The sequence below is a fragment of the Ammospiza caudacuta genome, chromosome 6 (assembly GCF_027887145.1).
Source record: "Ammospiza caudacuta isolate bAmmCau1 chromosome 6, bAmmCau1.pri, whole genome shotgun sequence".
Taxonomy (NCBI): Eukaryota; Metazoa; Chordata; class Aves; order Passeriformes; family Passerellidae; genus Ammospiza; species Ammospiza caudacuta.
The window spans coordinates 38,598,687-38,612,325 of record NC_080598.1 but is presented as its reverse complement, the minus strand read 5'-3'; the positions used below and the strand labels follow the sequence as shown (position 1 = coordinate 38,612,325).

The 13,639-nt window shown below is 37.1% G+C and overlaps 1 protein-coding gene across 2 annotated transcripts in view; it reads left to right on the top strand.

Annotated features, from left to right (window-relative positions):
• PRKD1 (protein kinase D1) overlaps positions 1–13,639 on the top strand; it is a 116,046-nt gene that overhangs the window by 77,651 nt on the left and 24,756 nt on the right. For both annotated transcript variants that reach the window (XM_058806284.1, XM_058806283.1), the window contains 3 exons: positions 8,529–8,739; positions 10,369–10,446; positions 13,315–13,519. In XM_058806284.1, coding sequence (XP_058662267.1) covers positions 8,529–8,739; positions 10,369–10,446; positions 13,315–13,519 — 494 coding nt within the window. The remainder of the gene's footprint in view (positions 1–8,528; positions 8,740–10,368; positions 10,447–13,314; positions 13,520–13,639) is intronic.

The window sequence follows — 13,639 nt, the reverse complement described above, 5'->3', positions numbered from 1 at the left end:
GCTTTCGAAACTAAGAAGTGTTGGCATCTTTCCCTTGCAGCATGTATTTGGGATGCACATGTTAAAAACACTACATTTTAGAAATACAACATAGTTAGTCTGAGGAATATTTTGTTGTGCTAAAATGAAGATTTCCGTGGCCAAACAACTATTTCTTTGCAATAAGTAACTTTATTTCCTGTAATAGGATGGCTTAGGTTGGAAGGGACCTTACAGATCCTATGTTTCCAACTCTCTACAGTGGTTAGGATCATCTTCCACTAGAGCAGTTGCTCAAAGCCCCACTGAACACTTGCAGGGATGAGGTTTCTATTTCTTCCTAAAACACATACATTCTTACTGTGTGGCCCAGAATTCCAGCTCCACAGAATATCCATAAAGCATATATAAATATAAACCAGTATATACTGTTTAATAATATAAACTGTATATATATAAACCAGTTTTTGTAACATCTAAGATAATTGTGTTCTAAATACAGTCTGATAAATGATGAGTCCACCAATCTGGATGATGGTGGTTTACCCTAAAGTAGCAGTAATTAAAGATAGGTGTGAAAAAAAAAGGTATTTGGAGGAAAAAAAAATTGTATTCTTCTTGTAAAAAGATGTTAGCTATCTATGGTTTTGCTTCAAACTATATTTATATGACACAATAGTATTTTATTTCTATTTTTTAATATATGTTTCCATTATTTTGGGAAGTTTTGTGTTCTAGAAGTAACAAATATAGTAAGGTCATTTTATAAACACACTTGAAGTGATTTTTCAGAAAAAGTCTAGCTGAGCTTTGTTTTTAAAATAGGAGTAATGTGTCTCATGGGGCATAGGTAAGTGGAATGTTACATATTATCTTTGCTTTTTGATGAAGAATCAGGATTTACAGTTCTTTTTTGCAAAATAATTTAAAATTTAAAATGTATATAGTTTTAGTGGAAAAGACTACTTTTGTATCACTGACAGAATACAAAGCACCAGGTGCAGCTTGCCTCTGTAGATTTGTTATAAGCAGAGCTGGCTTGAGGCTTTTTAGCTATATATAGAAGAGTGATTCTGTAGAACTAGGACAGGAGATGCTCTGGGAGGGAATTGTCTTGAGTCGTGGGTGGCCATTTTCTCTTTCTTCCCTCACACCCAACACTTAATAGAGATGCCCTTTTGTCATGGCCCACTGAAATAAGGAGTCCTTGTTTCCAGTGACTCAGAAATAGCCACTCTAGGAGGCCTTTGTTTTCCACTCTCCTGCAGAAGATGCATCTGCTTTTCCAAGTTCAGTCCCTACAGTCTTGTGCAGGGACTCCCTCCCCAGCTCGCTGAACTGGAAAATAAAGGCCCTTGAGGGAGGGAATAAGAGAGAGCTGGGATGTTGCAGCTGAGGGCATCTTGGTGCCTTAAACCACTCCTAATTACAAGTCCTTTTCTAATGGCTGAAGTAGAGTTCATTAGACCAAAGATCCTCAAAGGCAAAATTAATATTTTCTTTTGAAGGCACTTGAGTTAACTGTGAATTAATACTGTTCTGTTATGTTTATTCTTGTCACCCTCAAGTTATCTTTCCATGCTCCAGTGATACACACTGCACATTCCTCTCTGTCTGAATGGGAATTTGCTTTCATTGTGCCCATATGTTTAATAAAAACCCCTAAAGATAGAGCTCCTGGATTTTTGCTCCAAAATCTAGAGTTTATTTAAAAATAATAGAAGGTGAAATAGAGGCTTTGAGTAATTGAACTGATTAGTGCCAAATGCATCAGGTGAATGCAGGGTCATGCACTAAACAGAACTAAGAATCGAGAGCTCAGTGAATCAGACACTGAAAATTGAATATAGGAATTTTGATTAATTCCACAATCTTTTATGTATTTTTAAATTTTCTTGCCTTTTTACAATAACTTAAAATAGTTAAACAAATTAAAAGTCAAAATCAAGAAGTATTTCAAATGTAATTCTCTTGAAGTGTTGCATATCTATGATATTCAAAGTGGTACATCTAAGGAAAATTAGGAGCTAGGTTCTTGTAGTTTCTAAGTACTAGCAGTATTGAAAATTGCCAAATGCTGCAGCACACATTTCACTTCCCTGTTGTATCTCTGAGACATCATTCATGATTATTTGGGTTATTGTGGATTGGTAAAAGATGTCAAAACATTATTTTGAGGAATAATTGGAATCAGCACAAGCTTTTATCTCCCATTACCTGGTCTAGGTGTGTTCAATGGTGCTTGCCCTCCCTTCTAATATATTATCTTGTTATTTTGTTTTGGTATCATAGTACTGCCCCCAAACTTACTGCAGGCCTCACCTAGTAGGTTTGTCTATATCTCCTCTGTCCAGACCCAAAACTTTCCAAACCAGTGTCTATGGTTAAGCCTAAAGACATGTCAGTTATCCCTGATTTGGTAAGGATGGTATGTAGACAGTGACAGATGGGACACATTTATACAGGCGGGGGAAAAACCCCAAGATTTTATATGGTAGGATAAATCAGAGTAGTGCAAAGACTATCTTAAGGGTTTTGTATTGAACTATAATTTGGCTGTGATACCTTTGAGTCATCATGTGTGCTTTGTCTCCCCTTTTTATTAGCTTTATTCAGCAAGCATAACGAAGCTGCCAGGTCTGGCTTCTGATGTGGGCCTTCTAATACTGCATGATACTTCCATGGAAATAACTTATTAATTAATATACTTAAATGAAGTACATGATACAAGATCAAAATAAACCTAATATTTTTTAATGAACTTGTGTCTGTAACATGCTGGACAAAAAGCTTTGTGCCATGTAAATCTTACTGTGGCTGCTGGTACTAGCAAATCCGAAAAGAAAGGGCTTTTGTTTTGGGAACCCCCTGGTTCTGAGGAGTCAGCATAGTCCTACAATGCCTCCTGAAACCCAGTAATCTTCTATTGGTACTTTCCAAAATAAGGCAGGTTACAGACAGAGCATTCAAACCACTGTCTGCTGCTATTGATGTCTGAGTAGAAGAACAGTGTATATAATAATAGCCATCTGTGGATAGTTTAATATTAAACAGCTTGTACTGAAGTCAGTTCTTTGATGTGTTTACACATGGGAAAGTGAAATGTTTTTCAGACCATAGCTATCTAACTGTGGTGCTTGTGGCTTTAAATCATACACTTGACTTGGAGAGGAGTGCAAGAAGCCTTGAAAGACAACACAGTTGATTGCAGTCTAAGTGTGGTATTTCAGTATATTTAACTGAAGATTTGTTTCTTTGAATTCACTTAATTGCAGTCACATAGTTTAATTTGTAAAAGAAAGTCAACATTTGCATTGCATTAAAAACAGAGTTCCTGTGGTTACATAGATATCTAGCATCTCACTTGACAGTAGCTTCCTGTGAGGAAATTGTGTGTGAACGTATTAAGGCTTTATCCTCTGCCTTTAATATGGGAAGGAAATGCATGTTTCAACAAGTCTGTTTCAACACTATAAATGAAACTTCATCCAAACAGTTACTGCTGTTTGTTTTTTTTAAAATAGACATCAGTTTTCTCTGTTGTCCAAGTAAATAAAAATCCCTAGATTGTGAAAATTTATTCTTTTGTTGAGGCAAACATTTCAATATTGTAGGAATACTTTTGTTATTTCTGATTGAATATCTCAGTGTAAACTACAGGAATAATGTTGCAACACGTCTTAGATGTTGAGCCTGCAAAAGGTTAGCACTTCTTTGTGTAAGTTTTGGAAAAAACCCAAATATTTAGTAGAGTATAGGTTGTGTGGCCTGATCTCTTCTGAGTGAAGGTTACTGACTTGAGCATGTTTCCACAAGCATGATTTGCCAAAATGGAAGTAGTTGCTTTCTGGCTCTTACAGAACATGAATGTTTTGGTAAAGCTTTTCAGAATCCCTGGGATGTATTTAGTGGGACTGTCAAAACCTTTTAAAAGGGGTGAGGCAAATAGCAGTCTCTCTTATCTTTTAGACTAGTCCATGCAGCTGGATTGCAGAGCTGGTCCTTGTCTTTGTTTCCAAGAGCCCACAGGGTCCAAGCAGTCAGCTTTTATTGCTTCCCGTTAGTCCCTTCAGCATCTCCCTACAGTTTCTTTCACTTCTGTGCCTGGAAGGAATAGATGTGAATGCAGCATGATGGTCAAACTCATCCAGGTAATAGGAACAGCTTAATCCATTGGTGGGGAAGTCAGTATTTATTTCAGTTTCTTAATTGCAGTGTAATTTTGCAGTGTATTTGGACAAGGTAGAAAAGACAGGAAAGATCTGCTGAGCTATTTTTACCTTTGGGGGATTGTCTTCTTCCTGCAATGACTGTACAATGATTTTGTGCTTCTGGCTAATTAGACAAATTGTTGTGCCTTCTAGTAGCTTTCAACAAAGCTCACCAGAACTCACATGAGGGGCTTCAATGTATTCCAAAAATTCAAAGAAATTAAACAAGAAGACGAAGAAGCAAGCCATCAGTTAAATAAAAGTCGTGAGAAATGCCCCATGTTGGGGAAAAGATTGGCACATCTGCCTTTTTGGAATTAAAAAACCAAAAAAAACCTAAACGTTTTCTTTTTTTCCCCAAAGTAAGAGTAAGCAAACTGGATTCTATTACATATTGTCAGAGTTAAAACATTATTGAAGTGTCTGGATGTGATCAGTGTCACTGGCTTGGTCGGACCGTCCAGTATTCAGCATATACACACATTTCTTGGTGTTTGTTGTCACTTGAAAAATCATACTCTTGAGCTCTTAAAGTATAGAGTACCTTGCTGGGATGATTGTTCTAAAGGACTATTTAGTATTTGGAACTGTGCAGGCTGTTAGTTTCCATGGTGTAATCTGGTTAAGCAATCATTTCCTGGGAAGTTTCCAGACTTGCTGAGTCAGTAGTCTGGCTGGCTACCAGGAAAAACTCATTTATCTTTCTAACAAACCAGACACACCAGCTGAAGGAGGAGATGCTTTGTGGAGGAGATTCTTGCTTTTCCAGTGAAAATAGTATAGTTCCTGGTTTCCTATGCTTTCAGGGGCTTAACATTGTGGCATCTGATGCTGAGAGTGCTGGAAGTTAGAGTTGAGGGATCTTGACAGGACTTTCGGAGAGTGTTGGGAGGAGAAGCTTATCTGGCAAGAGAGAGGAGGTGCTCCAGCTAATCAGTCAGTCATCAGAGGGTGTGGGAGATGCTCCAGCTGCTGCTGCCATGAGTTATCTGTCAGCAGCTTCCCTTCCCCTGCTACCTTTGAGTGGGACCCAGGGGCACATTGCCTCTGGCTGCAAGAGGGAGGGAATGGAGTCAGGCATATCAGGACTGGGCATACAGGAGTGAGACCAGATCCATGAATTCTGATGTCCTTTCTAGCATGGGAGAAGGTGAAACTTGCCTTTACTTCTTGACCTTAAGTCACTGTAAGTTGAGAATTGCTGGTGCCTTACATGGTGTGCTACGGTGCTGGCACATAGCAGCCCAGCACTTGTGGAATGGCAAAGGAAAGCTGAAATACTTTTCTCTATAAATTTGACTTGAAGACTAACATCTAGCAGTAGGTTTTCCAGAGTTTTATGTTTTGTTTAGTATCCATTACTGCTTGAGCTGTAGAGAACACTTACGAATTACTAACAAAAGCTTAGTTATTTGTCTGTTCAGGAACACAGCTTTGCAGCCATGTGAAATGAGACTTGAAGTAATTATTTCAGAAATTATAACTGTGAATTGACTAATACAAATTTTGAGAAAAGAACCCTACCAAACAACACAACAAAAGCTTTATTAATCATAATTCTATTTGATCAAGGCTGATGGTATGATGAGTAACTGTTTCAGAGTTATCTCAGAAACAATCAACTCAATGTAGAGCATCTGGAATTCACTTTTTGTTCAACCTGACATTTTCTCAGAAACATACACTAGCACATTAAAACTGAAAAATTTGCCATCAATCTGAGCAAAAAAAGCAAATATTTTGCTCCATACTTGTACTGTACCACACCTGAGATTTGATCAGACATCTAGGTCGGAGCCAAAGCTGTAGGGAAGGCCGTCTCTCTCTGTTAATCATAACTGCCCAAGATTAGTCTCAGTACATTTCAGCGACACTGCTGAAATTTCTAAAATCTGCAAGGCATTTGGTGAGGAAAACAGCCAAACCAGTTTTCTAAAATCCTTTAAGCATGAAGTCACCTAGGTATAAATAATTTGGACTTTGCAGTATTCGGTTGCCAAAATAATTTTTGATTAGGCAGTAATTTGGAAAATTAAGACAAAGAGTGATCATAGAAAATAGGTTTAATTTAGATTATATTAGTCGGGATTTTAAGAGAGATTATAGCATTAGGAGATATTTGGATCACTTTTACTGCAGGCAAGGGTAAGTTTGTCAAGAAATAGCTCTAGTGATAAGAATGGTAAACTGAAATATTAGTTTGTTGCAGTGACATTATGTAAGGAAAAGAGTTCTAATGATTGCTTTTATTGTCTCACTCCTTTTCAGTTAAACTTCATTTTAAGAGACTAGCATCACTACATGTCCACCAAATGTCCATTGCAAGTAGTGATTAGAAGTAAGAATCCTTTCGGATTTTTTTAATTCAAAAAGAAAATATGTACATTAAATTGTAGTATGTCGCAAGTAAAACTCTTCTTGTGGACGCTGAAGAGCAAACTCAGGGCTAACTTTCTGGTCATAGGGTAGGGTTGAGGCTGTAACTTGTAAGGCACTGAAGTAGGACTATGAGGTAGCATCAGTCTGGACCAAAATTGTTTCTATTCTACACAGGCGTAAAACTGTCAGAACTGCACTTCTGTTTCTCACTGCTCCTTGTGAGCTTTGCCCTGTCCACAGACACTGAGGGCTGTAATTTCCAGCCGGCTCCTACTAGCTGAGCAATGCAGTTTGTGCAGAATATGTGGCTCGTTCTTCTGTCCTGATGGTCTTCTGCCTTCCGTTTTGCAGCCTGTCCATGTTGACTCCATAAAACTTAGTGCAATCTGCCTTAGAAATATTAGGCAAATTTTATTAGTAGGTAATAAATATGGAAGAAATGTTGTCTCAAATTGAGACTAATTAATTGTTTGGATTTTTTTAATATGCACAAGTGCTTTGCAGAGCATGAAGATTTAAACCTCAGGAAGTAATAAACCCATAATATCAGACTACGTACTCAGAATTTTTCCAATTTTATTTGTGATAAAGAAAAGACAGATGCTTTTTTCTTTCAATCTAGTTTTTTTGTGGTGGCCATATGTACCTGGCTCATACAATGTATTTTGCATATTTTTCCTTTATTTGAAAGGACTATTAGTGCAGTGGATCTTTATGCCTCTTGGAAAAGACACCTAATTCTACAGTATAATCAAAGAATTCATCTTTGCAGCAAGAAATCTTTATGAACTTTGTAAGGAAGAAATTTATTTTCCCCCATGGCAAATACACACTGAAGGCAAAGCTGGAAACTAATTCCTTAGGTTCTTCTACCATTAAAATGGCTTCTCAATTCCTCTTTACTCCAAAAGATAGAAGCATACAAAAATGTATTTTTCTATATTTTCATGACTGGAAAATAGTAATCAGATGGAGGAATTTCTATAGCATTATGTGTTTGAATCTGAGCAGTGTTTCAAGTTAATGTCTACGTGAAGCTTCATCTACTACAGTTTTTGAACAGTGCAGGCTCATTCTGAGTGATTTGTTTTCTGGTGTTCAGTTATCTGATTATTTGTGGATGATAATGAGAAGGTGTTTTAAATAATCAAGCTGCATTTTCTCTTTTTTTTCTCCTTTCAGTGTTAATTGTGGGTGTAGTTTGGTTGTTTCTCAACAGCATGTATTAGAAGAAAGCAGTTTTCTAGGCGAGTTAGTTTTCTGGGTTAATTATCATAAGTACATCTAAATTTAATAGAGAAAATATGGTAACTCATTTATTCCAGAAATTCTTTGGATTTCATGCCTTAAACTGTATGTCTCACATATATATATATATATATATATATATATATATACACACACACATAATAGGTATTTAAAAGGGTGTGTGTGTATATATGCACACACACACCTTTAAATACCTGTTGTGATCTATTGTGCATAATCTAAATGTAGTAAGGTTAGCAGTAGCAAAAATTATAAAGAAACAGTTTTTCTATAATTTAGCTACAATGCATACAGAGTAACGTAATAATTTTTTAAAGTTTATACAAAAAATACAGCCTTCAAAAATTACTTTTGGTGTAAAATAGAAAATAAGAGGTAAAAATGGTTTTATCAATGTAAAATGCTTTTCTAAGAAATTTTGGTGAGCATTTTAATTTTGATTAATTTTTTTTATAAAAACCTGTTTCAGTTACAACTCAAAGTATATGATAGTAGTGTTGGCAAAGGTGTTCAATAGCATCCAAATTTTTCAAAAGCAGTTCGAGAGAGGCATGATGCATGTTCTATTAGTGTTCAAAGGCACTTACATGACTTTTTATCACATATGACAGTGTTATTGAAGAGAGGGAATATATGAATATGATAGTCTTTACAAAATGAATACAAAGCTCCTTTTTATGTATTTTACAGCAAAAGACACCATCAGAATCATACACGGGGCGAGAGAAGAGGTCGAATTCACAGTCCTACATTGGACGGCCTATTCAACTGGACAAGATTTTACTGTCTAAAGTTAAAGTGCCTCATACTTTTGTCATCCACTCCTACACACGTCCAACAGTTTGCCAGTACTGCAAGAAACTTCTCAAAGGGCTTTTTAGACAGGGTTTGCAGTGCAAAGGTAAGTAAATGTCCTTTAGGAACATAAAAGCTAAGCATAATAAAATTAATGAATTAGTGTTTGAGTGGTTGCTATGTAGCCTTATTCATGATTTCCTCACTAAACTGTCTGCGTGTAGGCACATGTACAATTACACTGGATTAAGCTGCAGTCAAAATTACAGTAATTGGTGTTCTGTAGGAGCTGGCTGCGTGGCTGTTCATTCTTACCCTTTGGTGTATGTGCAATAGCTCACATTTTTCATTCAGGTGTAAATGATCTTGTATTTGGCATAGGGGAACCTGTGCTCACAGGAGAATAGTTAACATAATGGACTATATTCTTATCTTCATTGTTGTTGATCTACTAAAGTCCTGTGTGTAAATTGAAGAAGCATATGCCTGAGCCTCAGCAGCTCAGTGCTTTGGGGAAGTTGTAATGGAAGTAAAATAGGATGGGGTTATATGAGAATTTAAACCCACATTTTTTCAGTGTGACTAACGTGCTCTCAAGTGTCATGACATTGTATACCTTAGTAGGTGCTGAAGTGAGTCAGGCCCCTTGGATTGCTGGCTCACCTTGGCCAGCCTTAGCCTGTAAATACAAAGCATTGTGCATGCTATGGGGTTGGAATGGTGGCTAATGGAGGCTTAAAATCACCTTCCTTCTATTAGAATAAATAATAACTATCATAAAATTAATCAGTATACTTTGTGCTACTTCTTTAAACTCTGCAAAATTCAAAGTTGCATTAATTTAACTTAAGGTGTGATTCTGATGCAATTTAACTAAAATAAAATATCTATCAAAGCTTCACCTATTTCAGTTCATTTTGAATTCTGGTGATCTAAGCAAATATTAACCTAATTAAAAAAATAATATTTATCTGTATTTTGGCACTCCTGTACCTCTAGTTGGTGTTTGGATCAATCTTAAATAATTGCAAGGTATGGACAGCCTTAGAATTTTTTTTTCTTTCTGTCTCTGGTTTTCCTGGTGTGTTAGTTACTTACAGGTCTTAGTTTAGGTAAAATGTGTTCATAAGCCAAAAGAAAACAATTCCCATGACATATAATGAAGTGGAACTTACACATAAGAAAGGAGTAAAAAAAAAAAAAAATTGAAAAATAGGGAAAGGACTGAAGTAACCCGTAGTTGGAAGCTGTCCAGAAGTTGCCTTGTGATATAAAAAAAGAAAAATTTTCTCACTGAAAATTGTTGGCTAGGGTTCTCCTGTTTCAATTTTCAGTCATCAGTATTTCCTATGTAGTCAGTTCCTTAAACTGCAGCTGATACACTGCAGCCCATTCTGCTTCTTTCACTGGAAAGGCAGCTCTGGCTTTGGAGCCAGGCATTTGTGTCTCCTCATCACTTGCCTAGATGAGCTGAGCACCACTTTGGCTGCTGTAGTGCTGCTGTACCCAGCTACCCTTGGAAAGGCATTTTTTCCCCTCAGAAATGTGTTTCTAGCATCTTCATCCTGTCCCTTCCACTGACAGGCAGCATTGAGCCGGGCTAGTGCACACTCTCTGAACATACGACTTGTATTAGTGAGATAGGGCCTAATAGCTATAGGCTGGGTAGCAGGGAAAATATAGTTGTGTCACAGAAAAAGAAATAATTTGGCTGTTTCCCTTTTTCACTTATCAGACTGTAGATTCAACTGTCACAAACGCTGTGCTCCGAAAGTGCCAAATAACTGCCTGGGGGAAGTTGCCATTAATGGAGGTAAGTTGCGTTAACAATTGCTCCTGTCATTGTTTCAACCATCAGTTAAACAAAAGAAATGTAAAACTGTGATGTGTACAAACACACATTTTTCCATTGCTTGGGAGTGGCCTTTCCTGTGCAATATTTCTGTTGTATGTCGAAGATGAAGTGTGGGAGGAATGCTGCGAGTAGCTTATACACCATCCTTTAGGAGGGTTTCTTCCAAATAGGGGGCACTGGCAGACAGGCTAAGCTCTGCCACAGAGGTGGTGTCAGCAGCAAAATGGCCCCGTGATAACACCTGGTAAATGCAGAATGCCAGAGGAAAGCCAAGCATGTGAGAAGTTGGTGCTCACCTGTCAGCTAGAAGTGCAACATTTTCTTTCATTGGGAGTGGAGAAAAAAGTGGTTATGGATGATCTTCCTGAGAAGGAAAAACACACCTACAAGGACTAGGAATGCCCTTCAGAAAAAAAATCTGCCATTCACTGGTGGCATAAAACTAATCATACCAGTTGCCACAAATCAGGTCTTGACTATCTGCTGATCTTCCCATGCATGTGCTGCTGGTGTTTGAGTTAAGTATAAGGGTGTATGGGTAGGCTTGACAGACAGTACTGGAAAAAAAGGAGTGGCTGTAGATGAGTTGTTGATTGCCTTGAAAATATCACTTTCCTGTGTGATAAGGGAATGAGAAATGTGGTAAAGTGCTCACTTTCTAATCTATATTACTGTGTTGTCAGCCTAAACTGCTTCTGAGGTTAATTATTACCTTATGATGCCTTCTTTTTCCTTTAAATCAGTGGTCTACTTTATTGAAGACATATCAAGAAATTCCAAAATTAGGAACATTAACTAATATTTTTCACAGTATTTCTCATAGTAGTGTTACTCTATCACTATGAAGTTTTTATGTTTAATAGGAAAATTCCTACAGGTACTAAGTATTCCACTTGAGATGTGACAAAGTGCATGATTTTCTGGAAAGTAGATGATGTCTTCCTGTTGAATGTCCTTTCTGATGCACCTCTCATTGGATTCTTGGAGTCACTGTTTTTTTTCTTTTTTTTAGTCTTGCCCCATTTATACCTCACTTAACCATTTTAGTGTTGCACCATTTATACCTCACTTAACCATCAACCATCGCACAACACAACTATTTCTTCAGGAGTGCAACAATGTTCCATTGATAGGAGTGTAAAGTTTGCCCTGAGATTTGTAGTCAGAGAAAGTAACTAAATCTGCTCATAAATGATAACCATTTTTCCACATAGATGCAGTTTTAGAGAGGAGCTATTGATCTAAAGTGATGTGAAAAGACAGGAAGGAACATAAGTTTTGTTTCTGCACAATATAACTAAATGAACAAAATTTACACTTGTTTCTGAATTACTCCTCCAAATTCCCACTTTCCATCTGAGGTAGGTGTATTTCATCCCTACAACACACCCCCCCTGCCCTCTCCCCACCTTTGCTTCACAAGCAGCACGCTACTTTTGTTTGAACTTTCCTCCTGACAAGTGAATCTGATGCTGAGCTCATGGGAAGTGATAGTTTGTCTCAGGACAGCTTGTGTAGAATCACTTGGGCTGAGAACACATATTCTGGGCTTATTCCAAGTATATTCCTTGAAGATGGCAATCTTAAAATTTATAGAACTTGGCTTTTATACACCAAATAATATTCTTAGTATGGTATACATAGAATCCTCATAGTACTCTGAATTGTGTGCCCTGAATGATTGATAGAGGGTGCCTGTGATTAGCAAAGGCAATTTTATCTTGTATCCCATTTGTATTTCCTCAGTAATTTGGTTCACATTATTTTCAAACTTAATAAACAAAATACAGTATCTGTCATTTTGTCCATCTGCTGTGTGATGCATCTTCCCTAAAATAGTAAGTGAAAGAAGAGTTGAGTAATGAAATTTCAAGTGTGGTCTCTTTAGTAAATGCATTATATACAAAATGTAAGGAGTTATTTTTAACTGATTGTAGGTTTATTAAAAATAGATATTTTAAAAGTGTTGTAGGAATAACAGAGAGAGAGAGCTTTGCACTGTGGAGTATCATTTATGACTGAATGACTGGTTCTGCTAGAGATGAAGTGTGTGTCTCTTAATCACACATCAGTAGTTTATATCCAAATATCTTAAGACTACTGTACATGAAAACAAACTTTTCTGATGTGCCCTTCTAATTTCAGTGAAATGCCATCAATTCCAATCATTTTTCTGTCAGACAATTCAATGTGCTTCTTCCTGTGTTACATTGCCTGCACTGGCTGTCAAGAACCTTCCTCCACACAATTAGGCAAAAGTTGCTAGGAGAAACTATTTGATGCGTTCCATGTGATTTTAACCTTACTTCAAATTTCTGAAACATTGCAAGATCCCAGAGAAAGCAATGCTGTCTGACTGAACTAATGATTTTATATTCCAAATAAATCCATTCACAAGCAACAATGCAACAAAAAATTGTTTCTTACTCTGATCTTGCTTGGGCATATTTAATTTGGAAACAGGAAAGTTAAATGTAATTTAAATGTAAGATGGATGGTGCTATTAATGCTATGCCACAGTCAAATCAGCTAAACCCTAAGACTTTAGTTTTGGTGCTTGTTTAGTATTTCTTTTCTAATGGCAGGGAGCAGTGTTTCAGTGATATTGATGATTGTGCTGTTTTGTGCAGGCTTCACAGAAAACTCTGTTCCTGTGCAAAGGAATATACAGTTCATGTGATAAGTAATTGTCTACCTATATTGTCTAGATGCAGGCAATAGACTTGCAAAGAGAACTTGAGTTTTTTGGAAGCTTAAAATGTGCCAAGATGTTGTAGTTGGAGTATCACATGTTTTTAGATAATAACTTGAGAAATGGTATTCCAGACCTTCTTAGTCCTGGGGCTGAGTCTGATGTGGTCATGGAAGAAGGGAGTGATGACAATGACAGTGAAAGAAACAGTGGCTTTATAGATGACATGGAAGAATCTATGGCTCATGATTCAGAGATGTCAATGACAGGATGCCATAGTGACAATGGAGAAATGCAGGATGCTGATCTGGATCACGATGAATCTAACAGGATGATCAGGTGAGCTGGGCAGTGAGTGTTCCTTCCATCTTCCTTTGTATTTGTTTGTACAAATCACGTCTAGGGCTCAAGGGGGAATGTACAAAGTCACTGTTCTCACTCATTTAGAATGGGGAATGC